This window comes from Salmo salar, chromosome ssa20 (assembly GCF_905237065.1).
Source record: "Salmo salar chromosome ssa20, Ssal_v3.1, whole genome shotgun sequence".
In the NCBI taxonomy this organism is placed as follows: domain Eukaryota; kingdom Metazoa; phylum Chordata; class Actinopteri; order Salmoniformes; family Salmonidae; genus Salmo; species Salmo salar.
This window is the reverse complement of record NC_059461.1, coordinates 67,618,369-67,630,461: the sequence shown is the minus strand read 5'-3', so window position 1 is coordinate 67,630,461 and position 12,093 is coordinate 67,618,369. Positions and strand designations below refer to the sequence as shown.

The 12,093-nt window shown below is 41.3% G+C and overlaps 1 protein-coding gene across 50 annotated transcripts; it reads left to right on the top strand.

The window, feature by feature from the left end:
• The first annotated feature begins 437 nt into the window (after positions 1 to 437).
• On the top strand, positions 438 to 11,610 carry LOC106581123 (SH3 domain-binding glutamic acid-rich-like protein). Of its 50 annotated transcripts, none has more exons than XM_014162885.2 (13): positions 438 to 635; positions 1,197 to 1,382; positions 1,510 to 1,590; positions 1,959 to 2,135; positions 3,348 to 3,521; positions 4,574 to 4,600; positions 4,697 to 4,723; positions 5,647 to 5,673; positions 6,434 to 6,457; positions 6,800 to 6,826; positions 7,973 to 8,002; positions 9,585 to 9,648; positions 10,559 to 11,610. In XM_014162885.2, exons 1-12 carry the CDS (start codon positions 591 to 593, stop codon positions 9,603 to 9,605), a joined length of 846 nt encoding a protein of 281 aa, XP_014018360.1. In that variant the 5' UTR covers positions 438 to 590; the 3' UTR covers positions 9,606 to 9,648; positions 10,559 to 11,610. The 50 variants fall into 50 exon arrangements, with proteins under 50 accessions (XP_014018360.1, XP_014018362.1, XP_014018361.1 ...); XM_014162887.2 differs by having other exon boundaries at positions 4,571 to 4,600; positions 7,973 to 7,993; XM_014162886.2 differs by having other exon boundaries at positions 4,571 to 4,600; positions 9,588 to 9,648.
• The last annotated feature ends 483 nt before the right edge of the window (positions 11,611 to 12,093 follow it).

The following is a 12,093-nucleotide window of genomic DNA, read 5'->3' as shown; positions in this document are numbered from 1 at the left end:
TTAGAACTGACTGCTTTTGGGAGAATTAAAGACCACACCATCCTAATTTGTATATAAACTAATTGTTTTTTAGTAAAACAATTACATTAGACTTCGTTTGCAATTGTTTTTTTAATACATTTTCAGTATATACTACAACAACAAAAATATACATTACCCTATAATAAGTTAAACAAATAAAGATGTACCCTGTTGATTTACAACAACAACAAAAAAATGTTAGGCCTATAGATAATTATTGTCCAACTATATGCATACATTTCAACTGCCCGCTTTAACTCTTGGTTTTATTTTCACTAGTCAGTGGCTATTTCTGTCCATATATGCACTTTGCATGTAGCTGCAAACTAACATTGTGGTCCCCATGCCGACAGACAGCTCAAATTGCCAATCACTCGGTCAGCGCTGCACCCATAAAACCTGGCCCACCAATCCTGCTGTGATGGAGGGTTTGGGGACAAAAATAGCCTCAGTGGTGTGGCTTGTGTTCGCAGAGTAATGTCCTGGGTACGCTATACTATTAGGGGAGGCAGCCTGTATCTTTAATAACCTACGTTAGTACCTCATTCTACAGAACACGTCGTAACAAAATGGTTATAAAAGTATTTCTAGCTTCTTCATCAGGATCGACAGCGGTAAGCATTTACCCGAGTCTTTGTTATTAAATGCAAAATGAACTTTGTTGGCCGGTTTCCCATGACTATTGTTCAGCTCTTAGTACATGCATTTATGTAACTGGCAAACAGATTCAAATCGGTTTAAGTTATTATAGGCCTAGGCAATTTAGCGGTTTGTCAACTTTTAGTACCGTTATTTGCGTCTAACTTCTCAGTTGAGGAGCACTAGGACAACTCGAGTTTCCTTATATATCTCGACCGTCGCTGAGATCACATTCCAAACCTGCAATAGCAATCTGTTGAAAATGAATCACCATGCATTCACTTGCAGAACCTTCTGGAATATATTTGGATTACTTCAAACCTAATCTACAATATCAAAGAATATGTATGATATGTGAACTGATTCTTTGTCCAGAAAATATAAAACAAAAAGTAAAAAGGTTTCCTTAATGTATCAGTGTCTTCTACTCTGCTCGCCCCAATCTAATGACAGAAAAAAGCAGACAAACATGATCTCATAAAGAAGAAGCCTATCTATACTGTGTTGTCTGTCTGTACACCTGTGTGATGGTCCAGATCAAAAAGAAGCAACAGGATGTGCTTGGGTTCCTGGAGGCCCTGAAAGTGGACTACGCTCCATTGGACATTGCCTGCAATGAGGACAACCGCATGTGGATGAGGGAAAATGTCCCTGTGGAGAAAAAGCCCACCAACGGGATCCCTCTACCCCCTCAGATCTTCAATGAAGAGAGCTACTGTGGGGTGAGCATAACAAGATCATGTAGAAGGTGTGCTAACTAACCCATAAGCTGGGGGGAAACTGTCCATTAAAATGCTGAGAGAATGATTAGAGACTAAACTGAAATATCTCATTTGTCTTTTACCACAGGACTACGAGACATTCTTTGATGCTAAAGAAGACAATGCAGTGTATGCCTTCCTGGGTCTGCCACCTCCTCCAGGATCCAAGGTTGGAATTCAACTTTCACTTACTTTTCTAAAATGAAAATTATGTTTATATAGCTTTTGAGTTTAAGATTACAACCACACAACCTGTTTTACACTCAAGGGATTTTATAATGCAAATAAACTCAGTTCACTTCCATGTCAGGCTGTTTTAATGTTTATTTAGCTGAAATTCTCAGCCATGTATTGTCCTAGTTTGTTTTTGCTCAGACATGGCTGCTTACACTCCGTACTGTATATCATATTCATTTGGAGGGCAAGCAGGAGTTAGTGAGGTTAATTGTGTGAGAGGGATACGATGTGACATGTGTGCTGAGCTAGTTGAGGATGATGCAACTGTGTTAAACAACCTGACAATTTTCCTTGGTGCAGGAAGCGAAAGAGGCTGAAAAGGCATTTATCCTTGAGAATGGGCCTGTTAAAAATGGGACTGTTGAGAATGAGACCGTTGAGAGTGAGACCGTTGAGAACGGAACTGATGATGCTGAGGATGAAGAGAACCTTGAAGCTGAGGAGGTTGAGGAGGAGAACCTTGATGATGACTCACTAGTAATGCCTTTCTTTTATCCCCTCAGTCCCTGTCATCCCCTCAGTCCCTGTCTTTACCATTTCTCCCCCAGTTTCCTCCCATCCAGCATAACCTTAACCATTTCTCCATTTAACTCCTGTTGGTTTCATTTTCCATGGACGATTACCAAGTAACCAGTAATGTTGCTAATCCTCTCATTGCATGGATGAGTGTCAATTTAGAGTTGGTTTAAGCACCGTGTAACCATCTCTCATTAATTAACGTGTACATTTCTCACTTTAATAGTGTTTCATTGTGTTTATATTTCATCTGTAGTTTTTGCAAAGCATATCAAGTGTTTATAATAATTCTATGATATTATAAATATGATTTCTGTTCAACAGATAGCAGATGATTGGGAATCCGGTCATTCTTTTTCAAAGGAATAATTAGTATAATAGGATTGTTCTTACAGAAGAGCATGCTGATGCTGTAGTAAAAGATGATGATATGAACAGTTATATGGATTTTTATTTTATTTTTTTAAGTACGTTAGGCAAACTTAAACTTCTCAACTCACTTTGGGATGCTGCCAAACCGGAGAGATTTACCTGGTGCATGAGCATCACAGAGAAAGGAATTGTTTCTTTTTTTAAAGGAGGGGGCCAGGTACAGCAGATAAATATTGCCCAGCGGAACCTGTTATTTTCCTCTAATAAATCCCACTGGCTTTTAGATGGTGCGGTTTCCAGAAGAGTGCAAATTGAGCTGGACCAACTTCATGGGTATTTCTGGGAAATGAGCGTAGCCACCCTCTGCTTTCGCTGTTCTCCAGAGTACCAGGCCAGTTTATTTTCCATTTAAGTTGCAATGTTGAGGGAATGACAGTTATTTTATTGATACTGTTGACTGTACTGATTTAGCTGGCTTCCGGCAGTGTGATAATATGCAGTCATCCTTGCTACACTATACATCATTGCAAATCTGTAATTTCTCTCCACAGCACCAATATACTGATATTCATCATCTTGCAACCATATGTAATTTCCCTTAATTTATTCATGCATTTTTCTTTACTCAGAGGAGCTGCTGATGCTGATGCCTTACTCCGTGATGTCTTTGAACATGTGACTCCAGCAGTAGGGCTGCTCCCCTCCTGGTGTTTGATGTGTGCCCATGACAGCTGCTGTGTCATTCCTATTCTAACGCATAGTTTTTTCCCCCTTGATGGTACATTGTTGTTTTCACTCTAGAAAAGAGAGGTTCCGATGGACTTCAATGGAGATGAACACACACATGAGGTGGGAGGAGAAACAGGAGAGGAGGCAGCAGAAGAGGCCGCAGAAGAAGACGCCGCCACAGAAGAGAAGGTGGCAAAGGAGGAGGAGGAGGCGGTCAAAGACACAGAGGAAGCCGCAGAAGACACTGTAATTGGCTCCCAGAATCCCGTGCTGTGGCATCTCCTCTCCTCCATCTCTTTAATATTGTATTTTCCTCTACCTCAGGGTTTTGTTTCCCTCGAGCTCCTGTTGTCTTCTTCTCCTTCTCAACTCTGGACCATACTAACCCACCTGTATACTGTTATATTGACTGTCCCATAACTGTTTCAATTGACTGTTCTGTAGCTGTTTCTGTTGACTGTTCTATTATTCCTTCGATCTGTTGGATGTTTAACCACTTTTCTGTTCTGGAGCAGTTAACTGTAATCTCTTTGTTGGCTGTTTTGTATTTTTGTTTTAATTGACTCCATTTGCAGCCTTTGTGTCGTCATTGTTCTTGATTTTCCTTGATATGTACTATGTTCTTTGTTCCACATCAATGTCTAGGTGTGTATGTATAGTAGGTCAAAAATCAAATCAAATTTTATTGGTCACATACACATGGTTACCAGATGTTAATGCGAGTGTAGCGAAATACTTGTGCTTCTAGTTCCGACCATGCAGTAATACACATACACATACATGTGTCTCAATGTCTAGGTGTGTATGTGTATTATGTGTCTCCATGTCTAGGTGTGTATGTGTAGTATGTGTCTCCATGTCTAGGTGTGTATGTGTATTATGTGTCTCCATGTCTAGGTGTGTATGTGTAGTATGTGTCTCCATGTCTAGGTGTGTATGTGTAGTTCTACTGTCCATCCATGTCTAGGTGTGTATGTGTAGTTCCACAGTCCATCCATGTCTAGGTGTGTATGTGTAGTTCCACTGTCCATCCATGTCTAGGTGTGTATGTGTAGTTCCACTGTCCATCCATGTCTAGGTGTGTAAGTGTTGGTGGGGGTCCTCTGGAAATCCCAACATGTTCTTCAATGTGCCTGATCTGTGAGATCTGTTCAAGTTGCACAACCTCCCATGTAGAAGTGTCTCATTCATGTTTGAGGAGAGGTTCTCTGTTTCCCATATGCCTCCTTGAGGTCATGCTCTCATTGTAAAGATACTGATACACAATCTTTTCTATTTTCTCCTCTTTCTGTCAGAAGGCCCCCGTGAAGCAGGAAGAAGCCCAGGTAAATTGTTTTTACATTTCTGAAAAGTATTGAAATCAAATACAAATTTGGGAGTCATGTCTCAGTCTCACTCTTTTTCTCTCTTATCCAAAACAGGAAGAAGTAGAGGATGATGAGGCTAAGGTAACAGGCGACACTGTGTCCCCCGGAGTAATGCCTGATATGAAGGGCATTGTCATTAATAACAACAGCCACTGCTCTCTGTATTGTGCCATCTGCCCCACTAAAAGAACGCTCTTAGCCTAGATCCAATAGACCTGACACATGGTTCCATACTTCTGGAATAAAGTAAATTATTATCTTGTATATATTTTAGTCATTCAACTATTCTAAACAAAGCATATACATGTAGGTCTAAGTTTTCCTGGCCATAGTCACTGATTATAAATCAGTACTATGAAGTTTCTCTGCCAATGCCCAGGCCCAGCTATGTCTGCTAGCCATTGTAACAAAACATGATTACGTCATACATGCTTAATAACATGCTATCTGTATACACTTGCAAAGTTTCCCAACTCAACAGCAGCTTAATTCATTAATAAATGCTTTTATTGTGACTTGAAAGCTGCATTGAGAATGGTAAATGTTATTTGAAGGCAAAAGCCTGACTGATCAGAAAAGGTCAAATATCACATTATTTTAATGTCTCATACCACTGTTGTGTTCTGTTGGGTTCAGAAGTGCCTCAGAAGCGAATGCTGGTATTGCAGTGCTGGTATTGAATACAATGTGCTGTGGCACAAACAAACAGACGCAGAGTAAACCAAGACATGTGTTCGTGTTACCCGGGGCACTGTTGTTCTCTACAGAGTGAACCACTATAAATTCGTTATCGATAAGATATAAAGTTATATGCTATTGAATAAGTTCAACTGAATGTATCCATCAGTATTTATGTGCAATGTGTCAATAGATATCAAAGCACTTGTGATGTTATTGGATTGTAGTAATAATCAATTTGTTAAAATCTCTATTTCCTAGTTACAGTAACCTGGTGAAAGCTAGCGAGTGGATCCAAAGCTAATCACTGCTATTCATTGTTTTAGGGAGAAGACGATCAGCCGGTTTCTGAGGTAGATCTATTTTGAATGTTCTATAGCTGTAGTGTTCAGTCCTTAAATCGTATTCATATACTGTAGTCTCAATTTCTGTGCTAAGGGCTTTGGGTGTTCAGTTTTAATGTAGTTTGTCTGCATCCTTGTGATTGTGATCTGTGTCCGACATCCAGACAACTAACCTCACATTCTTCTTTGTTGTAGCTTTTCTTGTGCAATATTGAATGCTTGAAACCCCTCTTCCTTCGAAGTCCCATGACTTACAACTCCAGATCCACTTTTGTTGTTTTTGCCCCCTTCCCATTTTCCACAGGTCTGCTGAAAGTTCAGATGCATTTCATCTTAATCCTTGACACAGTTTTAGAACACTACTGATTTGTTCTATGACATGCTACCTTAGAGATATAATCATTAGATACCCTAGTCAATAACATTCATATTTGTCATTTGATAAGATATTTTTATGATTTTATTTAGAAATATGTCATGCTCGTTTAGCTGCTACTCTGTTTAGTGTCGACATTGAAAGATATCTTGTATAAGTAGTTAAAACAGATACAGTAATAAGGATGGTACGTCTAAATAAATCCAATAAAGTCACATAAAGATAATTAAGTTTATCTAAATATTTTAGGGCTCCAGCTTGGTTCATGTTGAATCATGCATGTAAAGCTATTTGCAAGAGGGTCTCCTCCTCCAGCATCTCCTTGTACCTCCTCCACACATTGACCCCTCCCCCCCTTTGCCCTTTTCCCCATCTCTTGGTTTGCTTTTCCAGGGAGAAGAGGATTTGGGGTCGGAGGTAACTGGGTGTCTGCGGCTGTGAATTTCTCCGGTTGTTCCCTTAGTCACCAGCTGTGTGGGTTTGTCTGGCAGAGATCAGAAGGCTTTGTGTGATCTATCTGCCGTTTGTCCCCTCATCCATAGCCTGACTCCCTCCGAACCTCTGTCTGTCTGTCTCCCCTCTCTTTTAGCCTTTTTCTTCCTCATTTCTTCCCTAGTCCTGTAGCTGCTTCCTTCCTGCCAGCCTGAACTATCCCTGTAGATTCCATAAAAAAATAACGGACTTTTCCTATAGCGCATGCCTCTGGTGTCACCTCTGACCTCCATTCACACCACTGACACTTAATCTCATCCTTTCTAGGAGGAAGAAGAGCTGCGACAGCTTGAGGTAGATTGATGTGTTTATTTTTAAACTACCTTCGTCCCCCCTCTACCTCTCCACCATTCTATCAATGCTGCTTTTCTTGCTTCCACATCTTGCAGAGTTTATTCAACATTCCTTCAATTTCCTCCTCCACTACTTTTTATGTAGATTAAACAGACCTATCTCACCGATGTATAGCATCTGAACAGACTGTAGCCCTTACTGTATTTCTTTAGCCCTCTCACTCATGCCAGATGATATAATTGTTGGACGAGCAACATGGTAACTCTGGTAGCCATCAGAACACAGACCATGATAGAGAAACCCAACATTGTCATTCATACTGATTTTAGAATAGTCCTCACTTTCTCTCTATCTCTCTCTCTCTCTCTTTCTCTTTCTCTCTCTCTCTCTCTCTTTCTGTCTCTCTCTCTCTCTCTCTCTCTTTCTGTCTCTCCCTCCCTCTATCTCTATCTCTCTCTCTTTCTCTTTCTCTCTCTCTCTCTCTCTTTCTGTCTCTCTCTCTCTCTCTCTCTCTCTTTCTGTCTCTCCCTCCCTCTGTCTCTCTCTCTTTCTCTCTCTCTCTTTGTCTCCCTCTCTCTCGCTCTCTCTCTCTTTCTGTCTCTCTCCCTCCCTCTGTCTCTCTCCTTCTCTCTCTCTCTCTCTCTCTCTCTCTGTCTCTCTGCCTTTCTCTCTCACACACACACACACTGCTTTTTGCTCTCTCTCTCCCTCTGCTCTATTCTTTCTCCCCTTTCTTGCTCTCCTCCACCTCCTATACCTTCATTGCAGGAGCAAGAAGAGTCAGTCAGTGAGGTTGAGATAGTTTCCTCTGGTTGTAATTTGTGGCATCTTCTGTGGATCTTAGATTGGAAACACCCTTTCTCTGTCTCTATCTCTCTATTTGTCTCTGTGCTTCTGCATGGGTGGTGGTCTCTGTGGTACAGATAACTGATGGTGTGCAGCATGACAGACACAACATCGCGAACACAGTCATTCGGTACACTTATGGTAATAATAATAATAGTGGGAACATTAAGTAGCACAGGGTTTTCCTCCCTCTTGTAGTTTCCTTAGTGACATGCCGTTTCACTTACCGGTATCTCAAATATAGGCCGTTGTATCTCTTGCCTTTGAAATGCTCAAAACCCCTGATATCCCCATCCTTAGGAAGAAGAAGAGGCCCCAGAGGTAACAGAGGTATATTCTGGCTGTGCTCCCAGCCCATTGCATGGTGTGGCCCCTGACGTGGAGTAAATGGATCTTATGCATGACGCTACTCCTTCATATGTGGATTTAGTGTGGGTTTGTGAAGAGCTCCCTACCCTCTTCTTCCCCAAGGCTGCTAGCATCACTCCTGTGCTATGCTGTCTTTCATTTTTGGAAATGATTGGATTTTCTCTGGACTCTGGTTCTGGTTTTGATGCAGTGTGACTGGGATGAGGTCATTGCCCATTGATTTACGTGGAGGCTTGAGTATTCTGTAGCATTGTGCCAGTGGATGTTTCATAACAGGTGACATGCATCGTTTGGTGTCAAGATCTGCCTCTGTGCACATGATCACAAGTGTGACACATAGACATGCTTGTGAATTGGATCTTACAGTGTTGCATAGGGATCCCTAGTGACTTGACCAGAACTCCATGACAACCGGGATGTTTAAAAAGCCATTGGCATGGCTTCTCTTTCGGAGGAGAGTCTTCAGACTGAGTGTGGACAGGACAAGCACAGCAGAAGATGAACGGACTGTTTGTTATTGTGCAACAACAAGATCTTGGCAGTGTCAGATATGTTGCACCAGATTACACTGCTTTAAATAATTTGTTACTGTGGACATTATTTATCAAATCTTGAATACACAGCAAGCATTATATCCACAAGCAAGTTGTCCGTTACGTAGTCATTAAAAACAGTGAATTTCTTGGTCACAGGACTAAATAATTGCACTGTATCACCTTTTTAAAATGTCACCCATAGCGTAAAGGCTATTTACGTTTGTAGAAATGTAGCTAATTGCATTAGAGCAACAACGTACTCAACCCAACAGATGCACCTTGGAGTGAATGTGGTCTGATGATTTGTGAAGTATGCAGTGCCTTGCAGTTTCACATCGTATGACACCACCTCATAGAGGGCCTTGCTTAAAGGCCCACACTACTCTTACTACTTCACTAGCAGTAAAGGGAATGGTGCCTTATCCCTGTGGATAACTTGTTCCCTTGGCCTATAGTAATGGATATATTCCTAATGTCTTACCATCCTCATCTCTCCTACCTGTTTTCTTGATGCCTCCCCTGGATTGTAATATGGTTTTACTCCTTTTAACCCAACTATACAAAATAACTTTTCCTTTTCCCTTATGCTGGACCCCCCCCCCCCTTATGCAAAGGAGAAAGAAGAAAAAGTTCTCACCAGTGTTGACCTTGATGCAAAGACTCTAGTTCCACTTTGAGAAGCCTTCTACTGAATATTCTACTGAATCTTTGTTATGGTTATTGATGATGATGACTGCCTTATCTGAATTAAATCAGTTTCTTCACTTCTCAGTAATCTTTCTAAACTGTAATCAAGCACAGCTGAGTGATATCACTTAATTGAAGATGGGCGCTTTGGAGTTAAACTACAGTTTGGCTCTTATATTGATTGTACTGAGTGGGATATCTTGGTTCTCCTCTCTTCTTTTTTATTTAACTAGGCAAGTCGGTTAAGACCAAATTCTTATTTACAATGACTTGCTTTACCTTTCCATCAACGTTGCCATTACTCACTTTTCTTTTCTCAGCAGGAAGAAGAGGACGAGTAGTTACAGCCAGGAAAGGTTTAGGATGTGATTTACTACTGCCCAGGTAAAATACACTTATTTATTACTTAATTGGAATTCTCTTCTCTGCCACTGGGTGGCAGTATTAGAGCATGTAGTTTGCAGTGAACTGATGCCTGCACCTCATAAACATGTCTTCTTGTTACTGAATGTCTTTCTAGAGTAATTGAAAAAGAAAACTATTCAGTACATGTATTACTTTGTGCCTTTTTGACCCTTTTATCAAATGTTTTGTCATACTGGAATTATTAAACCATTGTATTGTTTAGTGCCCTACATGTACCTGGGTTATAATCTGTATGATATCATACAGATTACATATATCAAACCTAAAAAAAACACATAAACCAACCAGTGTAAAGTGTGGATATAATCCCTGTATGTAATGTACACTGTTGCTGTTCTGTATTGGTAGCTGTGTGTTTTCATAAGTGGCCTGTCAGAGAAGCTAGAGAGAACAGAGCGTTGGTCTATTTAACAGGGACTGTCACCAGTCTCTACACAAAAAGCTTTAGCGAGCACAGCATGCCTGAAGGATCCAAAGAACATCCATATAAACCTATATCTCATGAATTCTCTTTTCTTTTCCTGCGGCAGTGATGATGATAATAATAATCGTAATCTTCAAAGCCGCACTCAACGCCACTTTCCAGTAGTGTAGGAAAAGACTCTGCTCTCTTCAGGAGATATTTGGGTTTATGAGAGGGAACAGCCTGAGACTTTGATCGGATGGCATAGCCCCCCACACCCCCTCCCTGAAAGAAAAATAACCTGTCACGCCCAGTTAGGGAAAGCAGCTAAATGAGCTACTGAAGAGCCTCGGGAGGGACTGGCACTCAGGGAGGCATGGGCAGTTTGGGCACCATGGTGACTGGAAGCTTAGGACCCACAGCCACTAATAGCGGCGCATTGGTGACCTTTTTTTTGTCTTCCAGCCTAGAGAGACCCCCTGTTCCGATCCTTCCTGACCCCCCCCGACCCCTCAGACCGTCCCACACCCATCCCACTACCCACGATGCCCCCACCTGCTCACTGGGAATGCACATGTCCCCCTGCTGGACCCTGCTGGCTGAAACCTGCCAATCACACACTGTCTGTACGGCCACCCATACTCCAGAGATAACCCCCTGTTTTACCAGATGTTTATATTGCGTAGGGGACTAGGACTAGAGAAGATGTGTTGCTGTACTTCATTTGTATAATGTTGTTAGTTATGGTAGCTTCCATCCAGTGTGTAGCTCAATTACATAGTGTTATCAGTTTGGTTTTTTCAGCAGCTTTTCTAAATGTACATACACAGTCATATGTTAAGCGTTTTAAAGATTTCAAACATACTTCTCATGTTTCAAATTGAAAATGGTAGTTTTATACCACAGTTTGTATAGGATGATGAGCATGTCACCACCAACAACTTAGCAGTCAATGACGGACAGCTATAACCCTGTAAGTATATGAGTGAAGATCACTCTACTGTGAACTGCAACCAGTGAATGGACTTATAATCTCAGACTGAAACAGATCTATCAATGCAGTGTCTCTCACTCGATGCCAGCAAAGATGTTAGATCTATATGTGTGAATGCAGCCCAGTGACTCTATGTCTCAATCCAACATGAGAAAAACCCTTGTGTAGGGTTTCCACTAGCTTTCATAGCCACAAAGTCAGATTCCACAAATTGCTTTTGGTCTTACTTTAAGGTTAGGCTTAAGCATAAGGTTAGCAGTGTGGTTGGGTTGGGTAAAATATTAATTGTAGAAATGGGCGGGGTTTAGCCATAATTATGACTTTGTGGCTGTGGAAACTAGTGACAACCCTCATGTAGCGTGCTTTATGACTGTGTTTGCAGCTACTGGACACCAGTCACTGAACGTTACTGTCTGCTGATCTACTGTGCACTTTGTTGAATGTAAAATGAAGTGGATGACTAAGAGATCCCCCTAGATGTAAGAGAAGTGAAATGCCAATAAAGTTGATGGTGTGAACAGCTCCCCATGGCCTATTATGTTCTATTTTCAATTCATTGGGTTTTGTTTATAGATCAGTGTACAATGTTAGGGCTGGGCAGTGCAAGGTCAAGTCAACAGGATGTAGCTCAGTGTAAAGCCTATCTCTGGGGACTCCAGAAAGAGGTATGGAGGAGGGTATTGCACAGTGAAAAGAAAACCAAGAACACATTTATGTCTACATTTGCATAAAGTATTACAAGTGTGAGTTTTGTGAATTTGTCCTAGAAATGTGATATTTGGTGCTCTCTTTTGAAGACATACCTTGCAAATCAAAATCGTCAGAGGTCTCAGAGGCCTTACCGTATGTGCTCTCCCTTGGAACACAGCATACTTTTGGTCGGTTAGCATTACAGTGATCAATGTTCGCCCTCTAAATTCACACACAGGTCATCATGTATGTCCAGACCCATTCTCCTGAAGAGGGAGGGGAGCTGCCATGAAGCCTCTGTAGACTGGGGGAATTT